At 38.0% G+C, this 21,465-nt stretch overlaps 1 protein-coding gene across 19 annotated transcripts in view; it reads left to right on the top strand.

Annotated features, from left to right (window-relative positions):
- The window catches only part of ABI3BP (ABI family member 3 binding protein), a 298,503-nt gene that overhangs the window by 126,366 nt on the left and 150,672 nt on the right, over positions 1–21,465 (top strand). For all 19 annotated transcript variants that reach the window (XM_055567939.1, XM_055567955.1, XM_055567954.1 and 16 more), the window contains exons 5-9: positions 6,633–6,814; positions 7,335–7,390; positions 15,869–15,917; positions 16,862–16,933; positions 17,471–17,563. In XM_055567939.1, coding sequence (XP_055423914.1) covers positions 6,633–6,814; positions 7,335–7,390; positions 15,869–15,917; positions 16,862–16,933; positions 17,471–17,563 — 452 coding nt within the window. The remainder of the gene's footprint in view (positions 1–6,632; positions 6,815–7,334; positions 7,391–15,868; positions 15,918–16,861; positions 16,934–17,470; positions 17,564–21,465) is intronic.

Below are 21,465 nucleotides of genomic sequence, written 5' to 3'. Positions count from 1 at the left end.
ATATTATTTACACTTTCCTTGATACCCATATCCTATAAGGAGTCTAGTCTCATCAATTATTTTGTAGAAATATAACTTTGATCTGTTTATTTTCCCCTGCTCCATTGTATTTCTTCCATCATTCACTCCTTTGTTATTGCATCTGCTGCTGCTAAATCACTCAGTCGTGTCTGACTTTTTGCAACCCCATGGACGGTAGCCCACCAGGCTCCTTTGTCCATGGGATTCTCCTGCATTGGCAGGCAGATTTTTTACCACTAGCGCCACCTAGGAAGCCTGATTATCTCATCTGGATTATAGCAAGTTGAGATTCCTCCCTCCAGTTTTTCTCTAATTCTTCCACTGCTGATAAATCTAGCTTCCTTAATTACTGCTCAAGTTTATTTACCTGTCTAAGAATCTCCCCCAGGTTCCCACTACCTGGTTAAAGAAAAAAATCACAAAATTTCCCTAAGAATCTGTCTCAAGGAATCTGTGAGTCATTCTCCTGACATGAGGCTTAGATTTAGTCTTGTGCTTTCCATGGATCTGGGTAGGATGTCATGCTTTCAGTCTCCCACTGGGATGGGATTTGCAATGTGACCATTTTATAAGTTCAGGCTGCAGAGTGCCATACCCAACCACCCTCAGATGCTCTGCTTTTCATCCTGCCTCCTTTAGTTGTGTTCAGATGTACATCTGCTGCCCTCCCTATTCTGTGAGCTCATATTTGAATTAATGCCTGGTGTCGTATTTGTCTCCCACCACACACAACATAGAATCACACTTTACAGAGGTAATTCTCAACAAATGTACAAACAAATAGGCAAGTAGAAGGTCCAAAACTAGCTTTAAAAATCATCTAGCCAGTCCCTTCAATCCTTGAACTTTCTCTGAAATCTGTATAATGGGAGTAATAATAGTAATATCTCATAGAGATGTCAGAATTAAATGAGATTACACATGTTAAATGTGTGGAGTGGGCCAGGGGAGGCACAGGCTGTGGGCAGGAGTCAGAGATGAAGGTCCTTGTCCATATAGTAGGTGGACTGTCCAGACATCAAGGGCGAGGACCTCAGAGAGAGGAGATTGCAGGTAGACCAAGGTGGGGGCCAGTGGGGGATACAGAGACACAACTCTTAGAAAGATGCTGTCTGTTGGGCCACACCACAGCCTACCCTAGAAGGCATGGATAGAATCAGGTAAAAAATTCTTGCATAAGAGGTTGCAAAAAATGATACTGCATTTGCTGTTAATCTTCTTGTGTGTGTGTGTGTGTGTGTTTAGTTACCTTATATTATGTGATAATTGCCACTTCAGGTAAACTGTTCCATTTTAGATAGCACTAAAATAACTAGAGATGTCTTTCTTTTGTTGAACTTACATCAGAAAGCAGTAAGTGATAAAGAGATTTTGGAAATGGTTTCCAGTTTGAAAATTACTCCAAGAGTCCAGAGATAGTAAGGACCTGGACTGGGCCTGTAAGTACTATTCAGGAGTAGAGACAAGATAAGTATGAGAGAGATCACACAGGGAAACATAACTGGACTTGAAAACAGAGTGGACACAGGCAAGAAGGAATGTGAAGACAACAGGAATAGGAGCACATTTGAGAATGATGAGTAGATTTTAAGGTAGTTGTGAAACTCACAGATGATTAAATCATTGAATTTGATCATGAGGTTTTATTACACTAACAGGTCAGACACAAGATTGCAAAGAGATTTGGGCATTATGAGCAGTAAAAAAAACAAAAACAAAAAAAAACCAGAAAAAAAAAATAGATTACTTTGGAGACATTTGTGTTAAAAGGTAATGACAGGAATAAGAAGTAAATATTAGTTTTAGTCTAGCTTTGATACAATGGAAAATAGTTGAACAACTTTTTGACTCAGAGAAAATCTTGAAGAATCAGGAGAAAGGATGCAGAGTGGATGGAATAATAAAATGGAATAAAATTACCAAGACAGTTATTTTTAGAAGGGAGAACCCTAAAATTGGAGAGGGATAAAAGAGAGTGAAGGAGGAGAGAGAGAGATTTTGAGAGAAAGAGGGTGAGAGCAGATTTTATATCAGCAGTCAGAGTCTAAGACTGGCAGTAAGGGTGTTGACGATGGGGCATCAGGACGTGTCCTTTGGTGTGAAGAGAGCAAAAAAAAAAAAAAGTAGTAAATGTTGTAGGAAATATAGTGATTAATCACATAGAGATAAAAGAATTGCTAAAAAAAAAAAGTATAGAAAGTCCTAAAATGACCAACCATGTGTATCAATCCAGACTAGTTTGTAAAACGACTAGACTTATTTTGACATTATGCAATTTCTTCACTTAGTAGAACTCAATGCCAGTTACATCATAAATTTTATTTATGATATTTCTACCTCTGGCGTGTCTAGCCTGAGTTCGGCCTCTGAATTTCATTAGAATAGAATGTCTTATTTGTACCTAGAATAAAATTTTAGAAACAGAAAGGATTCAATGATTGTCTACTCCAACCCCCATTTTTCAAAGTAGAAAATTGATGTGTAAGTGGGCAAAGGGGCTCTCTTGAGGGCATGCTACTCTCTTGCAGCTGAAAGAGATCCAAGCCAAGCCACTGTCTGCCTTCTCCATTACATTTGGAGGAATTATGGTATTTTTTAAGTTATAATAAAGACTATTGTCAGTTTTGGACTCTTAGGGAGATTCAAGCACAGAATATTGCCAGCTGAATCAAACACCACCCTCAAAAGTTCCTAACCACTTATTTGGGATGTAAAATATCCTTGTTTCTAATGTCCAGTTGCTAGTCAGGCTTTCCAGAGGTCTGCTCTGATGATATTCACTGGCTGCTACCTCTATCTTTAATAGACTTGTTGCCTCTCCAAGCACTTGTGACCAAATTTGATTAACCACAGAAAAAAAGTGCAGTCAACTTTTGATCCTGAATATTCTCAGACAATAATGGGAAGTCTCTGATTATATGGAAGCCTTAAGTAATGCTAAAAGAACTTCTGATTCCTTGAAATTCTCTTCCATGCGGATTCATTTTACCTTCTCTTTGCATATCCTTTTGCAAGCCCTGCAGTAGAAAGATAGTCCAATGTAGTACACATGGTGTTAGTTTATGGGTCAGGAAACAACCCTTTTCCTGGCTCTGCCAGTCATTCTCAGGCTTTAGACACTTCCCAGCCTCTCTCTTTCTTCTATAATAATTTTTGCTCTGCTAATTTCAGAATTTATTGTACAGAAACACAGAAATAAATTTAAAAATATCTGTAAGCTCTCTGCAAATGTACCACATAGACATTTCTTGAACTTTCCTTCTATTTGCATTGACTCTATGAGAATGCTGAGATCTGCTAAGTGAAGCCTTATGCAATGATATATTACAAAATACAACTATAGATATAATGGCTTAAATCAGTATTTTTTGGTGATTGAGTCATTGGCCATTTAAAGCAACTATATTCTAATTATAAAATGACCCTACAAGTACCAAAGTATCCATTCTATTTGTTTTGTCACAACAATTTATTTCTCTCCCTCAGTTCTTGTCTCATCATAACAAAGATTTGGAATGACAAACTACAGCTCAAGCAAGCAGGATTTCTTAGTTCCTGTCTCGGCTCCTGTCTCATCGAAGCAGGGCTTCAAAACAACAGACTTGTTACAGCTCAAGCAGACAGATATTTTCTTAAATAGACAGTGGATAGTACACTCCCAAGACATGAGAGTGGGTTGACACTGAAGGAGTGGCCATGATCCTGCTTGGCTTTTAACTTGGGTCTTCTCCTCTTGGCTCTGCCCTGTGAAAATGCAAATGGGCATACACTCAAGGCCAATCAGGGAAAGGGGCATGTCTGGGCACATGCAAAATGGGGCTGTCACATATTCATCTACATGAGAGTTTTGATTGGCAATTGCAAGTTACATAACAACAGGCTCTATTGTGCATGTCTTTCCCATAATTCAGTCTGTTATCATCAGATGTCTGTATGTATAGAATATTTATGAACCCTTAATAGGCTCCTGGTTGCCTAAGGTTACTTCAGGACAGAGCTGTGCATCAAGGGGGCATGTGCCAGAGTTGGAGAAGCCCCTGTGGTTAATTGTATCCACTGTGTGCCTAGGGTGCATCTGCAGGAGTTGGAAAAGTCTCTGTGGTTATTTTTGTAGTGTATCTCTGAGCTCTCCTGGGTGTGTCTGGGGTGGGGTTTAGAGATCAGCTTGCATCCTTTTCTTCCAGGCCAGGGCTGGTTGCTCATGCCTAACTTCCTGCTTAACAGGTTCATAACATATACGGAGTACCTACTCCATGCTAGGTTGTGCAGTATATTTTCATCATAAGGCCTATATTTTGCTTTAAAATCAAGAAAATATGCTTCACCACTTTATAGCTAAGTAGCCTTGACACATACTGAGTGACTTCACTTTCACTTTTCACTTTCATGCATTGGAGAAGGAAATGGCAACCCACTCCAGTGTTCTTGCCTGGAGAATCCCAGCGACGGAGTGCCTGGTGGGCTGCTGTCTATGGGGTCACACAAAGTCGGACACGACTGAAGCGACTTAGCAACAGCAGCCTTGTTTATGATCTTTTAAAATTTAGAACTTGCCTATATTATTCAATTACCAATTAAGCCAGTATTGATGAGGGAACCTAACTGAAGCCAAGGAGAAGGCCTAGCTGCCTGCACTTTTATTTTTTCTGCCAAACTTGGTACAAGAGAGGTTATTTAGAATGCTTTGTGATCAAAATAGAAAAAAAATGTACAGGCCAGATTTTTTTTAAATGTAGTCTTAGAATATTTCTGTCTGATTTTATTCCTAGGAAGAGGATATAAAATCAAATTTACTGGGAACCCTGGAATCCCCAGATTACCTTTGGTAATTCTGTAAGCATTGGCCTCCACCTCCACCAGATCATGCAAGCAGCTGAGAAATGTATCCAAACTAGAGATGCAAAGCTTTGGGGGCCCATCTGCTCTAATTTTAGTTTTCTCTGCCCTTCTCTGAAGTCTTGTAATAGCCAAGACAGGGGTAAAAAAGCGACAGAAATTCCATATGACATACTTGTCAACAAATATGTTTCATAAATTGCTGTTGATGGTTCAACTCGCAGGAGGACTCAGAGGACTAGTACTGTATAACGTTTGTTCCCAGTAGCAGTTAGTGTTTTGGCTGGAACTGCCTCCTCCACTTGTTCTGTCGTCTTGACTTTGAAATGGGGTATGGAGTCCAGAGAGCTGCTTTTACTAGGGAGAAGCAAGCTAGTGAATGATTTCAAGCATTTCAGTAGTTTTTAACTAGTAAGAAAGCAAACTGAACGTACAGATACACCCGCTCTGTGTACTTACAAAACTATAACCCGCTTGCTGACATCATGGGTGTGCAACCCATACAGGTACACAGGTTCCCCACTTAGAAGGACCCATACTTGGCTTAACGCTCTGTTGTCACTGTCTTAAAACTCTTAATAATTCTTGAATAACGGGCCTCATGTTTTCATTTTGCGATGAGCTCCACAATTTATGTAGACAGTCCTGGCCCTTATTTCTAGAGATTCTGGGTAATTTTTCTTTTTTTTTTTTCATATTAAGAACTTGTGTGTGGTGCTTAGAGGGGATACAATAAACAATTTTAGCCTGGGTAAACTTTAGGGCTTTAAATAAAAGTAATTGATGTAAATCTTAGTCCATTTAATTTTGTGGGCTGAGGAGTAGGAGAAAGATACTAAATTTTTGAGAGAAAATTGAAAACATGCATCATTTTGTAATTTTCTTTTTCATAATCTGCTTATAAAACCTATTGGTATTGATACACATAGCCCTTCTTATTGCTGTGTCCAAGCGCAATATACCCCCTGTCCTGATCTCCCCTGTCCCTGGGATTTTCCAGGCAAGAATACTGGAGTGGGTTGCCATTTCCTTCTCCAATGCTGGAAAGTGAAAAGTGAAAAGTGAAAGTGAAGTCGCTCAGTGGTGTCCGACCCTCAGCGACCCCATGGACTGCAGCCTACCAGGCTCCTCCGTCCATGGTATTTTCCAGGCAAGAGACCTGGAGTGGGGTGCCATTGTCTTCTCCATAAGAGTCTGAGGTTCCTCTTTTACAAAATTGAACAGTATTACCTTTAACATACCTCCATGGGATTAAAAGCTCAAACCCATACATTTATAAAGCTATAATATTAGATATTTATAAAAATAAGTCTGTATTCTTTTCTATTCATTTAGAAAAAGATGAATGCTTAGTGTTCTCAAACTTTCATTTTGCAAAGTAGCAAATAATAGAACTGTGTGTGTTATGTGCTAAGTTGCTTCCATCTTGTCCTACTCTGTGACCCTATGGACTGTAGCCTGTCAGACTCCTCTGTCCATTTGATTCTTCAGGCAAGAATACTGGAGTGGGCTGCCATTTCCTTCTCCAAATAGAACTGAGAGAGCTGGAATTCTGTCAGACCGTGCTTATGCTCCTTCCTGGTCCCTGAACTCACTGTTAGAAATGAAAAGCTCAAGCATACATTGAGCAATTTTTTCATGTTCTTTGCAAATTAAAATCTTAAGAGAAGCCAATATTAAATCTTAAGAGTAGATGGGGGTCTGTGATATATTAAGAAACAAAATACATTCTGAATCTCCCTGTGGTTTTACAGCATGCTTTGGTTATTTGACAGATACTACACAATTCGCTATAGAGAAAAGGATAAGGAAAAGAAATGGATTTTTCAGCTCTGTCCAGCCACTGAAACAATTGTGGAAAATCTAAAGCCTGACACAGTCTATGAATTCGGAGTGAAAGACAATGTAGAAGGCGGAATTTGGAGTAAGATTTTTAATCACAAGACTATTGTTGGAAGTAAGTACTGGAAATTTTGAGTGAGCTTTCTGTACTATTTTTTTCTAATTATAAATTTTTATTTAAATTAGTTGTGTAATATGAGCTAATTCTCATTTTCTATATTTATGAAAATATAAAAGTAAACAATTTGAGCATTAATAATTCAGTATCTTCTATAGTGAGTGTTTCTTTGAAAAATGATTAACATTTGACAGTAACAAGTCATTCCAAATTTATTTGGCCATTGGTCTTGTTTTAAATCAATCTCTGAACACTAACTGAGCCAAAAAATAATGCCATGTATGAATATTCAGTGAAACAGCTGGGCCAGTGGAAATGAACATGCAAAGACTCTGGGGCCTGAGGCTTGTTCATCCTTTGTTTCAAACATCATTAGGATCAGTGTTGAAATGATAGTAAATAAAATAATATGCCCAAGTTACAGCAGTAGTTGTAGCTGTCTTCATAATGACTAGTAAGAATTGATTTAGGATAAAGAAGAATGAAACGAATGTCATTTTCTTTTTGTTTTTGTCAGGTAAAAGCAAAGTAAATGGGAAAATCCAAAGTACCTATGACCAAGTCCACTCTGTGGTATGTACCATGTTATTTTCAAGAACAGTCTTTTAAAAATGTCTGTGTTATACTTTTATTTAAATAAGGAAGTGGTCCTTTTATGAGGTACTGAAACTGGATTACCTGCCTAGCTATCAAGTACTGGTATTTGACATTTTAGGAATTAGTTTCTTTCTCAGAAAATGGAGGTAGAAGCGTGAGACCAAATTATCTTTAATTTGTTTAAAGCTCTAAAATTCTGATATTCAACATAGTTAACCTAGTATTTCAGTATTCCATTTATTTTGAGGTTATTCTTATTATCTTCTGTCCCATGAGTTGTTTTCCACGATAAGATGTTTCAAGAGTGAGTTAGTAGATGCTCTCCTTATCCTGCCATTGTTCAAATCTTTCCTCTATTTTTAACATTTCCTACTTAAAAGAGCCAGCCCTTTTCAAAATGAAGAAGCAACTGGTTTGGTTTGTAACACGCCCAGCCTCTGTTCAGGGCAGTCAGTGTCTGTGTATTTCATGTGCCTGCCATTTTCCAGTCTAGAATCCTGTTCACATTTCTGATTTCTTCCTTAAAGTAGATATGTAGACACTTAGACCAGGAATTAGTAATTTAGATTTTTAACAATTTTTAAACTCTCTAATATGTCTGGTCAACTTTTTTTTTTTTTTTTTTTTACCAATTTGCAATCTTGCTGGCAATGGATCAGAGTTGTCTTGATGTAGTACCCTGATTCTCAACATTATGTACTTCCATCACTAAATTTTTGGCTAGTGTAATAATGTAAAATGGCTTGTAAATTTCTATTTCTGATTGCTGATGAAGCAGCACTTAGTTCATTTATTTATTAGTCATTTGTATTTTCCATTTAACGACCTTTAGTTTCAGTTCTTTGTTTATTGGGCATCTTTTGTTTTTTTTTATTGAATTGTCTAAAGACACTAAAGAACAAAGACTCTTTGTGATATCATCTAGAAACATTACTGTCACATTTGTTATCAATTTTGTTTATGGGAATTTGTGAAATAGGCAAGTCTTAATTTGCTTAATGAAGTTATTTGTCTTTCCATTGTCATATCTTCAATTGCCTGATATTTTAGTAAGCTCTTCCTTATTCAGAGATGAGATAAATTATTCTCTGTGTTTTTTTTTTTTTTAGTTTTAGTGGTTTGATTTTGTAATAATTTAAACTATGTGGGTTTTATCTTGCTATCTTATATGCAGTAAGGTCCTGCTTTGTTGAGGGTATGTACTTTTCCCAAATACTTTCAGCTTAGTACTAAGTATTGAGTTCTGTCATTCAAGGGACCATTGCTAACATTCCTTCTGTGGTGGCTCAGTGGTAAAAAAATCCACCTGCAATGCAGGAGACCTGGTTTCAATTCCTGGCTTGGGAAGATCCCCTGGAGAAGGGAATGGCAACCCACTCCAGTATTCTTGCCTGGGAAATCCCATGGACAGAGGAGCCTGGTGGGCTACAGTCCATGGAGTCACAAAGAGTTGGATAAGACTGAGCGACTAACTCACTTCACTTCAAAGTCCCTTTGGCTTTGGCTTTCAAATCCAGTCACAAGGAATAGAGCTGCTCTTCCATTCTCTTCTAGAACAATCCTCACTGTTGTGAATGGTTTCCTAGGAAGCACATCTTATCTCCCACCCTCTTGGCTGTCGTGCTTTAGCTTACATGAGACTCGATGTTGTTTCTTTCATTCCTTCTTCACAGCAATCATATACTAATAATTTGGGTTTCTTTTGGCAGAATATTTCATTTAGGGTTAGTTACTCAGCAAGATTGGGAAAGATGATTGACATTTTATTCCCAAGAAATTTTATATCTTTTCCACATCATAAATAACCATGACAAGAAGGTCCAGGAAGAAATTTCCTGCATCTATGACACAGAGCCAGATATTTGATCACTTCAAGCTGTGAGGCGGAGTACCCCCAACTCTAGCCAGCTCTAACGAGCTGTGGTTTGAAACACTTGGGTATTTCCGAAGGAAAACCCAAACTAATTAAAAAGATATTTTAAGGATTCTCTGTGAGGCTTTCTTCATTGCTATAGTCTGGATAGCACAAAAAATGTTTCACAAACATCCCTCTGTGCCTTTGGGTAGCTCTGGAACATGGGAAAGTTGTAAAAGAACCACTTGGGATAGCCTTTGACCATCTCATGTGACCACTTAGGATTGATTCTGAAAGTTGGTTTGATACTTTATAGAGGTATATATTTGGGGCTTCCCAGGTGGCACTACTGGTGAAGAACCCACCTGCCAGTGCAGAAGACATAAGTGAGGAGGGTTCAGTCTCTGGGTCAGGAAGATGCCCTGCACGGGGGCATGACAAACCACTCCATATTCTTGCCTAGAGAGTCCCATGGACAGAGCAGCCTGGAGGGCTGCAGTCCGGAGGGTCGCAGAAAGAAGGCAGTATTTCAAAAGATATGAAATTAATTCTAGAGTTTTAAGACATGTTGAAAAATGTTTTTATTCATATATGCATGCTTACACCTAAAACTTAAGCACAGCAAAAACTTCTTCACACCTTCTGAAAAGAGATTGGTAATAGAAAAAACAATTTGAACTTGAGGCTATCCATTTTAAGAGATAAATAATATTCAGATTAAAATTTGAATATTAAATGCAGCCCCATCTTAACTTCTGCCCTCCCAGCTGTGCCATGTGGCTTGTAGGCTCTTAGTTCTCCAACCAGAGATTGAACCTGGGGCCATGCACTGAAAGTACCATGCCCTAACTACTGTACCACCAGGGAACTCCCAAATACAGCCCCACCTTAAACATCTTGTTACATTATATACTGTAACTCATGTATCTAAGCATGTGTTCTGCAGGCAACTCTCAGTAGATTTGTGCCAGAGGACACTTAGCAGGGGTCTCTTCTAATTGTTAGTACTTTTGTTATACTGCTTGTTAAATACTTTCAATATCACCCCTGCCTCCATCTCTAGAAAAATGAGAGAAAAGAGAAAACAAAGCCCTGATTCTTCCTATGTAAGTTGTATCACTTGCGATCCGTGTACTAAAAACAGATGATAATTGGGCTATTTTCTTCATATTGGGAAGCAAGAACCCTGTTTTTATCAAGGTTAAATCTAATGTCTACTATCTGTCTTTTTTTTTATTTTATTGGATTATTATTGATTTACAATGCTGTGCTATTAATAGTTTCAGGTGTACAGCAAAGTGATTCAGTTATACATATACACTCATTCATTCTTTTTCAGATTCTTTTCTCATGTAAGTTACTATAGAATATTGAATAGAGCTCCCTGTGCTACACAGTACGACCTTGGTTATCTATATTATATACAATAGTGTGTGTGTGTGTTAATCCCAAGCTCCCGATTTATCCCTCCCCCTTGTGTTTCCTCTTTGATAACCATGAGATTTTTTTTTCCATATCTGTAAGACTGTTTTGTAAATAAGTTCATTAAGCTTTATTATATAAAAAATATAAAGGAATGATGGCTAACTTTAATATATTATTAAATAAGTTTTTAAAAACTTAGTCATCTGACTAGTTCACTAACCAATGAATTTCTGAAATATATAGCATTTATTAACAGGTATTTTAAAATTTTAAGTTTAATTACTGAATTAATCCAAATCTCCTGAGAATCAAAATTCCCCTAAAATAGACATCTATTTTCGCCCTTCCATTTTTTTCCATCAGAGGTCTGCCTGTCTTTTAAAAAGGCCATGTCTATCATTGGCAAAAAGAGAAGTAGTATCAGTTTTTAAAGTGTAACAGTTAGTAGATGAGTAAATAAAGAGAAATATAGTCTGATCTCTCCCCCGCACACCCAAAGACTGTGTGCAGTGAATACATAGATGCCCTTCCATTCCTAGCAATCATTGACCTAAGCAGAAACTTTAAAACTTCATATCTACACCACCAGTATCACCAAAGGTGGATTTCTGATTCCTCCCTAGCTGACCAGAAATACAGCAATTATCACAAGAAGGATGTTAGAGTCACCTTTAGTCAGCTGTTAGACTGAGTCAGTATCTTTCATAACTTTCATCGGGACATCCTAAAAATGGATTAAAACCAGGATGTAACAGGCCCAAATTCTTCTCACGTGGTTTAGATCTTGAGTCATTGAAATTTGATTTTGAGCAACCCTTAGCGACTCCCTGGGGCCTCATGAAAAAGTTAAATCAACAGTGGATATGCTGATGTCACAAAAACACCAAACGGACAAAGCTGTAAAGAGTAACTCGCAAAGAATAGCATCCTGGTGTTACTATTTCTTTTCTTAACTTTAATTTTTTAAAACTAGTATCAGGGGAAAGGTAGTGCAATGCAGAGTGAATCTAAAGTCCCCCACGGTGTTTGGTTACTGCTGCTGTGGTCATTGCTAGATTTGAGTGGGTTTTCCCTAACCAGGACTGAAAAGGAAGCTGGATGGACCATCAGGGACATTGCCTTTTACCACTTCCGCATCCTCTTCCCACTGAATCTCGCCAACTGGATACTCAGCTACAACGTCCCCTGAAAAGTGGTAAAAGTGAATTTCCTTAGGGCTTTCCTGGTGTCTCAAGTGGTAAAGAATCGGCCTGCAATGCAAGAGATCCAGGTTCATTCCTGGGTTGGGAAAAGCCCCTGGGGAAGGGAATGGCAACCCACTCCAGTATTCTTGCCAGGAAAATTCAAGGAGCCTGGCAAGGCCGCAGTCCATAGGGTTGCAAAGAGTTAGACACGACTGAGCACACACACATGAAGCCCAGGAAGCCAGACAAATATCATCTGATATCGCTTATATGTGAAATCTAAAAAAAATGATACAAATGAAATGATACACAAAACAGAAATAGACCTACAGACATAGAACACAAATTTATGGTTACCAAAGGGGAAAGGAGAGGGGAGAGAGAAATTAGAGAGAGTTTGCCATTAACATATACATGCCACTATATAAAATAGATAACCAACAAGAACCTCTATAGCACAGGGAAATATATTAATAATTCCTATTCCTCTAGCACAGGAAATATAATATATATAGTAATATATAATAATCTATAGAGGAAAAGAACCTGAAAAAAATGTGTTTATATATATATTCTTATAATGTGAGTCACTTTACTGTACACCTGAAACTAACACAACACTGTAAAATTAACTATATTTCAATTAAAAAAAACCTTCTTAGAGGGAGTTAGTACTTGCTCATTAGACTTGGTGCATCTTTGGATTGCTAATTAGGCAAGAGAATAATTATAAGATCTAGAAAGAATTGGATTCTGCAACTAAATGATTTCCTTATTTTCTGGCGGCACAGATATGGTCTTGTCATCATCTTAATAGAAGACTAGTCTGTACTCAGATAAGAACCCAAACAGAGACTGTGTTCCATTATGTCAAGAATGAAATATTTTCTATCTCTTTTTGTCAAAAACTTCTTTGAAATAAATCATCCACAGCAAAGGAAATACATTCTGGGATAATGCCACCGACACAGCAGCACATAGGTGTTTCTGCTATAATGTGATGTGTCTCTGAACACTTCACACTCTGCAAAACATACACTAAACGGCAAGACTCGTGGGGCAAAAAGAGGACCAGCCATTCAAAAATCTTTGGAACTGTAGCCACAACTCTCAAAAAATATTAGTAGCACCTGGAACAATACTGTGGCTCCCCTGGCAAAAATCTCCCATGAGACTGGAGTTTGCCGCAGCAAGGATTTAAATGCTCAGGAATGATAGAGACTATGGATGGCAACCCCTTCACTGAAGCAGGACAGGTGAAGGTAAGGTGGACACATCAAGACAGGGTCCTGGGCCTGGGGAAGAAGGATCCTCTGGGCAAGTGCACTTATTTAATTTTCTTATGATAAACCAAGAGGTTCTCTGCCAGTATGACATCAAAGTTGAACTATTTTTTTTTTTATTTCCTTCTGATGGCTATACTTGTGTTCCTGCTGTTCCTCTTCCCTTGCTTGGGCAAAGTTGTGAATAAATTATATTTACATCATTCCTCTTTTGACCAATAGTGTATGAGCCATGCACTACAGAAGCGTAACAGACTGCTGTTATAATAGCTTTTCCTAGTTATAAATGTAATTCACCCCTGTAAAGAACTTGGAAAATATAGAAAGGTACATAAAATAAAATATCAGATTATAAGAAATTACTACCATTTAAAAAATGACTATGATATATTTCCTTTTGGTCTTTTGTCTATACACATGTTGTTATACAATTAGGTTATAATATAAATATAAATTTGTATCCTTTACATTTATACTATACATACTTCCCACTTTGTTAAATAAATGTCAGAAATTTTAACCATAATTTATTTAACAAAACCTCTGCTTTGGAATGATGAGATTGTTTCACATTGTGGTAATAAACACTGTTATACAAAATGATGATTCTCTCTTCTACTACTTCCTTAGGCTAGATTGCTAAGTGGGAAATTACTGGATGTCTTAGTTCATCAGGGCTGCTATAACAAAAATACCGCAGACTGGGTGGATGGCTTAAACAATAAATGAGTTCTCACAGTTATGGAGCCTGGGAAGTCAGTGTTAAGGCACTGGCAGATTTAATGTCTGGGGAGAGCTCACTTCTGGCTCACAACTATCTCACATGGCAGAAGGGTGGAGGGAGTTCTCCGGGTTCTCTTTCATAAGAGCACTAATCCCATTCATCGGGTCTCCACCCACGTGAGTTATTTACTTCCAAAGGCCCCACCTCCAAATGCCATCACACTGGGGATTAAGTTTCAACATACAAGTTTGTGGGGCAATGCAAGCATTTGCCCTACAGCACTGGGTCCAAATACAATGCAAGAAATAAAGATGCTTCTTTTGAAAATAATTAGTAAACTTTTATTTTCTGTGTTTTTTAAATGTAAGGACTTTAATACAAGAAGAAAAATAGCCAACAGTAAGCATGGTATTGTGGCCCTTCTTTGTTATGGGTATATTGTTTATCAGAATGGGAGCATGTGAACAAATCTTCTTTGCTCACAACTTTAAACACCTGTGTGGTTAAGTATCTCATTCACTACATCCTGGATTGTCAGCAGGTCTAGTACCGGGAATATCTATACCATGCATCCAGGTTAAACCAAGCTTCAGAAAATCAATGTCATGCTTACTTACCCCTTTACTACTACTACTAAGTCGCTTCAGTCGTGTCTGACTCTGTGCGGCCCCACAGATGGCAGCCTACCAGGCTCCGCCGTCCTTGGGATTCTCCAGGCAAGAACACTGGAGTGGGTTGCCATTTCCTTCTCCAATGTATGAAAGTGAAAAGTGAAAGTGATGTCGCTCAGTCATGTCCGACTCTTCACAACCCCATGGACTGCAGCCTACCAGGCTCCTCTGTCCATGGGATTTTCCAGGCAAGAGTACTGGAGTGGATTGCCATTGCCTTCTCCGACTTACCCCTTTAGCTCAGTCTAATTCTGCTCTGTATATTTCCTGCTGTTCTTTTATCCTGTTTCATGCCTCTCTCTTGGCTGTCTTATCCTTGGCTCACTATCCCCAGTGAGGACTCCACTGTGAGGTTAACACTAAATGTGCCCCTAGTTCAAGTCGCTCTCTCCATGACATCCAAACTTACTGTGGGACATCTGAGGGAATTTGGAAGAAGGGAGAAGTCACAGTCCTCTGAGACCTGCCCTTCCAATTTTGAGGTCCTCTGGGCATAAATACATACACAGTTGTTAAAACTGCAGGCTTTGGAAGTGGGAATGTCTGGATCTGAGTCCCAGCTCTACCTTCCTGGGCAAGGAAAAGCTTAGCATCAGGAGTTCACAGTGGTTGTGTGTCTGAAGCAGCAGTGGGACATCCTGTAACAACTGTAGGGTTGGTTGATTGGTTTTTAAAATTTATTTATTTGTTTAATTGGAAGATTATTACTTTACAGCATGGTGATGGTTTTTGCCATACATCACCATGAATCGCCGCAGGTATACATGTGTCTCCCCCATCCTGAACCCCCTCCCTCCTCTCTCCCCACCCCGTCCCTCTGGGTTGTCCCAGAGAACTGGCTTTGGATGCCCTGCTTTAGGCATGGAACCTGCACTGGTCATCTATTTTACAGATGATAATATACATGTTTCAATGCTATTCTGATTGGTTTTAAAAGAATGTATAGCTTAAAATCTTTTTTTGAGAGGGAATATAAAGACAGAATTTGACTGGTTCACTGGTTCAAATTAAGTGAAAATACACTAGGATTCAATCCAGAGGATTTCACTTCTTTCCATTGCAGTTTCTAAGTAAACTAAACTAATGGGAATTTTGAAGGAACTGCTTCTGTCAAATCTTTGGACATTTATGGGGAAAAAATAAATGAATGCAATAAAACAGAGGCAGATATATGTGCTAAAGATCTTTCCAGCAACCGTTAAACCAGTGTCATGGAGAGCTTCACATAAGGCAAGAAAGGACTACTTCCAGTATTAAAATTATTTTTTAAGTTAACTCATAACTCAAAAGCTGTATCTCTTTCTCTTTTCAGCCAGCATATGTCCCAAGAAAGCTAATCCCAGTGACAATCATCAAGCAAGGTAATTTGCATGTCTGCTCTGGATATATGCTTAGAACTATTTTAATATGCTTTTTAAACTGAGATAATTAAACATAGCACATATTTTTTTAAAAAATATTTATGCTTATTTTTTTGAAAAATAATTGCCTAGTAAATTAGAAGTTAACAGATAATTTTGACTCTACAAATAGGCCAGGTCTTGGCAAGGCATATTGGTTGAACATCTGGGGAAAGAACAACCCTAACAAGTGTTAAATTTAAAAAAAAAAACAATTAAATATATGTGGCTTTCTTCAGGATTAAGATCATTTAGATGTAGGAAGTCATTAATAGGATATTTTGGATTAATGAAATGATAACTGTGATTTAGAGCTCACTTTAAGAACTGTAAAGAAATCCAGGTCTCAAGAGTTATGTCTTATTTCAGCATCTAGTCATTTTTGTTTTGACTTTCAACTTTTCAAATTATTTAAGACTCAATTATTTCCAGAAAGTTTTGTGGTGGAAGAGATTGGGCACTTAAAATACTAATTCATTTTTAAGAAAACACAGTGCCTCAAGTGTATTTTCAAAATGGGGCCAGTTAGTATTGGACTTATCCATAGCGTCTTTGCTTTGAGGATATACATTTTCTAATTCATTTTATTTACTGAGTGTGTCATTGCCTCATTTGTGCAAGTTATTTAACTTGGGTAGGCTGCAGGGAGTGGAGCTGAGAAAGGAAATTTTAAGCTAATTAGAATGGAACACTTTCTTTACTTAAAGGCATAGGTGTTAGGATGTGCCTTCTAGCTCTTTCGTTGGTTGTGTAGCCAGCCCAGTGAGTTCCTTTCTATTAATTAAAAAAGGATCAGATTTCTCCAGTGCAGATGACTTTACGTTATTAGCTTCATTCTGCTTCTTGACTGTATTTTTTTTTTTTTTTTTTTCCATTCACACTATTATCTTTTGGTCTTTCAACAGTGATTCAGAATGTTACACACAGGGCCTCAACTAAATCTCCAGATAAGACCCCCTATGGAGGAACAATACTGGGTGAGTCTGCCTTGAAATCTACATCTACATTAAACAAATCAGGCTCTTGTTTTGATAACAAGGCTGTTATAGAATTTTACACTGTGTGCAGGTCTGCTAAATCGATGTTGGTTCATTTCCTTTCATTGTTTAGCATCCTGGCTTGTGTCCATTCCAGGCTAGGATCCAGCAGTGTTAGGGAAACAACTCCAGCCTGTACCTATTGGCTCCCCTCCTACCTGCCTACCTGTTGCTATTGTGAGAGAGTCTTTGTCATATTGAAGAACTCTCTTATAAGTTATTATTAGTAGCGGTGTTTTTAATCTTAAGGAGCCATTCTACAATTTTTAAGTCTGTGGATTAAGTCACATTATTTTGGTTGTTCAGTTCTGAATATGAAAAAAGATTATGTTTAAAATTTACTGTCATATTTTTTCCTAGATTTTTAAACTTTGGGTTGAAATTGACTAAGCAAAATAAGCTCTAAGCGTCATGGTTCCAATGCTCTGAGCTTTGTTTCAGGATGCATTTTCTTTTATTACATCTGTTTTCTTGCAGTGCACCTTGTTATCCCAGGCCTTAATGAAACCACCGTAAAACTTCCCACTTCCATAATGTTCGAGATTTCAGAGGCAATCAAGACACAGTTAGGTAAGCGGCCAAGATTTATATGTGAATATTGCAGTGACAATATTAGCACTGATATTCCTAGGATGTCCAAGGGATCTAGCCAGTGAGCGCTTTGGAGATCTCAAAGGGAAGAGAAAGAGACAAGCATGTGCATGTGAATGGGAATAAAAGACTGTACAACTGCTGTGGAAAACGATATGTCCATTCCTCAAAAAATTAAAAATAAAATTACCATGAAAGAAAGTGAAAGTGTTAGTTGCTCAGTTTTGTCTGACTCTTTGAGACCCCATGGACAGTAACCCGCCAGGCTTCTCTGTCCATAGAATTCTCCAGGCAAGAATCGTGGAGTGGGTAGTCATTCCTTTCTCCAGGGGCTCTTTCTGGTCCAGGGATCCAACATGAACCTAGGTCTCCCACATTGCAGGCTTTACCATCTGAGCATCAAGGATCAAACTACCTGACCCAGCAATTTCACTTCTGGTTATATAACCAAAAGGATTGGGAGCAGTCTTAAAGAGATATTTGTACATTCATATTCACAGCAGCATTATTCACAATAGCTAAAATGTGGAAACAACGCAAGTGTCCATCAACAGATGAATGGATAAGCAAAATGTGGTGTGTGTATGTATGTATGTGTGTCTATATATATATACACACACATATATGTGTGTCTATACATATTTGTGTGTATATATGTGTGTATATACACACATACACACCATGGATAATTATTCAGTTTTAAAAGGGAAGGAAATTCTGACATTTACTATAGTATAAATGGACCTTGAGAACATGATGCTAAGTGATAAGAAGTCACAAAACACAAAAGACTGTTATTTGAGATACCTTATTTGAGATACCTAGAGTAGAGAGATTCATAGAGACAGAGAGTAGAATGGTGGCTTCCAGAGACTGGAGGAGGAGAAGAATGAGGAATTAATGTTTAATGGTGAAGAGATTCAGTGTTACAAGATAAGGGGAGTGCTGGACATGGATGGTGGTGATAGTTGTACAACATTGCAAATGTATTTAATACTGTTGAACTGTACAGGTTCAACAAAAACTGTATAGGTTCACAAATGGTTAGGATTTTTATGTATCTTTCACCATAATGAAAAATGGTTAGGATTTTTATGTATCTTTCACCATAATGAAAAAATTGGAAAAAGACGTAGAGAGTAGACAGGATGGAGTGTTGGAGGTATTCAAATAAATAACATTCTATAGGGAAATAGTTACTTTATATTTTTGAAGGAAGAGTGAATATTGATCCAATTATCCAAAATATACACATTTATATAGTAAATTATTCTTATCATACTATACTATCAAGGGACTGCTAGATATTTTCAGTGGGAACTGAGGTAAAGGTCAGGTTTGTTTGAATTACTATTTACTTGAGATCGATACTGTTTCCTACTTCTAGAAAGAACCTGAGGGTTTCCCAGGTGGCACTATTGGTAAAGAACCTGCTTGTCAATGCAGGAGATGTAAAAGATGCAGGTTTGATCCCTGGGTCGGGAAGACCCCCTGGTGAAGGGCATGGCAACTCACTCTAATATATTTGCCTGGAGAATCCCATGGACAGAGGAGCCCCATAGGTGGGCTACAGTCCATAGGGTTGCAAAGAGTTGGACACAACTCATTTGACTTACACACACACACACACACACAAATAAAACCTGATATGATTTTAGTGTTTAAAAAACATAAAACAACAATTTTGGGGGGAAAAAACAGCAAAACTCCTTTAAAGGGCCCCCAGGAAATAGTTGGAGTGGCCAGTGGGCTAAGCTAGTTGCTGCATTTGAGTATCACATTGGTCTGAATTCTCTCTGTAGCAGAGGATCTCATCGCTGATGAAACATGAGAAGCTCTGATGGATTTGTTACACTGCTGGGACTCACCATGCTTCATCAAGGTTGAGATCCTCTGCTATAGAGAGAATTCAGACCAGTGATTCAGTTGTTTCTGGGGTGACACCTGAGAATTTGCATTTCTGCCTAGTACCCAGGTGATACTGATGCTGCTGATCTGGAAATCACAATTTGAGAACCTCTAAAGTCTGGAAAATGTGTCTCTGGTAAATGTCCTGGGCCACTGATAAATATGGAGGAATAAGGCAGGATGTAGTAGAAACTGAATAAGACTTTAAAATGTAGAATATTCTCCTTGAACTAGCTAAGAACTTTAGCACTTGTTATAATCGAATCTTCACATACTACGAGTTTGAAACAGGTCCAAGCCCCTGTTTAACAACGTTTCTTCAGCAAATATTTAGTAAAGATTATTTGATGCCAGAACTACAAGTGGCAGGGGAGGAGACATGATGGTGATTTACACAGACATGGTATCTTACCCATGCAGTGACCTCAGACTTAATTTCTCCTCCCTAACTAGAGGTTTCACCTATTCACTTATTTGATGTGACGCAATCAGACTGTAACAGTTTTAAAAGACAGACTCTTAAGTTCTCCTTAGCTATAATTTGAGAATTTCCTGGCAGAAAGGGGATCAAAGCCTTGAGTGAATAGAGAGGATTAATCAGAGGACTATTATTCTTATAATTTTAGAAAATTTTTCAGAATTGATGCATCACCATTTTGCTGCTGCTAAGCCACTTCAGTCGTGTCCGACTCTGTGCGACCCCATAGACGGCAGCCCACCATGCTCCCCCATCCCTGGGATTCTCCAGTCATGAACACTGGAATGGGTTGCCATTTCCTTCTCCAATGCAGGAAAGTGAAAAGTGAAAGTGAAGTCGACTTTTAGCGACCCCATGGACTGCAACCTACCAGGCTCCTCCATCCCTGGGATTTTCCAGGAAAGAGTACTGGAGTGGGGTGCCATTGCCTTCTCTGGCATCACCATTTTATTAAGATGTAAATATATTTGCCAGTAGATCTTTGTGATTTTGTGCAGTCCTTACATTTGTACTGTAAAAATATTCATATCTGTTAGTCTTATGGTGAGTTATTTACAAGAATGTAGACGAGCGATTCTAGGCTTCCTTTCTTTAATTTGTACATCAGACTTGATCACCTCCTGATTAGCTATAAATCCTTAGACTCAACTCCACATCCTCTAAATGCTGTGCTAAAGCCAAGAGGATTCCAAAATAAATTCCCTCAGTGAACCTGTGTTTAGAACCAGAGCTCAGGACTCTTGCACTCACCAGTTCTCTGCCCAGAGCCTATGTATTTAGCCCTGTGCCTGGCAAAGATTTGTTTAGAAGGAAAAGAAAAGGAAGGAGCTGACTGATTTCTTACTTATTCAGCCCCTAATCTGTTCATCAAAATACAAAAATCAGAATTTGTGAAGGAGACTGAAAATGAACAGAATTTTTTCCCAGACTACTGCTGTCATTTTTGAACTGGGAGGTATTTTAGTTCTTAGTTTTGATAGTATCTATTTCCAATTTTTTTGTTTTGGTTTTGCAAATTTCCACCTGCTACCTTAATATCAATTCAGTATTTTGTTTTCTCTAATTTAGAGAATTAAACATTTGGTTTGCTTTGTTGTTTGCTTTTTTTTAATTCTGATACAAATCACCAAGGCTTCAGGATTAAGTGTGATTTTAGTGGAGAAAATTCTATGCAAATAGAAAATGCCTTTTAAAGCTTATTTCTAGGGAAACACCTATCTTTAATGCATGGCAAATTTCTGGCACATTGAAGAGACTAATAGGCAATATGTTTGAAAATGTCCAATAAATCCATCAAATGTACCATCTTAGACTATGTTCACAAATAACATTTTAGATTTACTGGTTTTTTTTTTAATGAAAAATGAGCATAACATTTCTTTATACCAATGAGGGAGAAATAAACTGTCCTGAAGTTATTTATCACTGTCATTCAGAAAAGTCATACTGTGTGAGGGGCAAATCCTAAAAATAATATCCTCATTCCAGCAGATCC

Source organism: Bubalus kerabau, chromosome 2, assembly GCF_029407905.1.
Source record: "Bubalus kerabau isolate K-KA32 ecotype Philippines breed swamp buffalo chromosome 2, PCC_UOA_SB_1v2, whole genome shotgun sequence".
Classification (NCBI taxonomy): Eukaryota; Metazoa; Chordata; class Mammalia; order Artiodactyla; family Bovidae; genus Bubalus; species Bubalus kerabau.
This window is presented reverse-complemented; position numbering and strand designations above follow the sequence as displayed.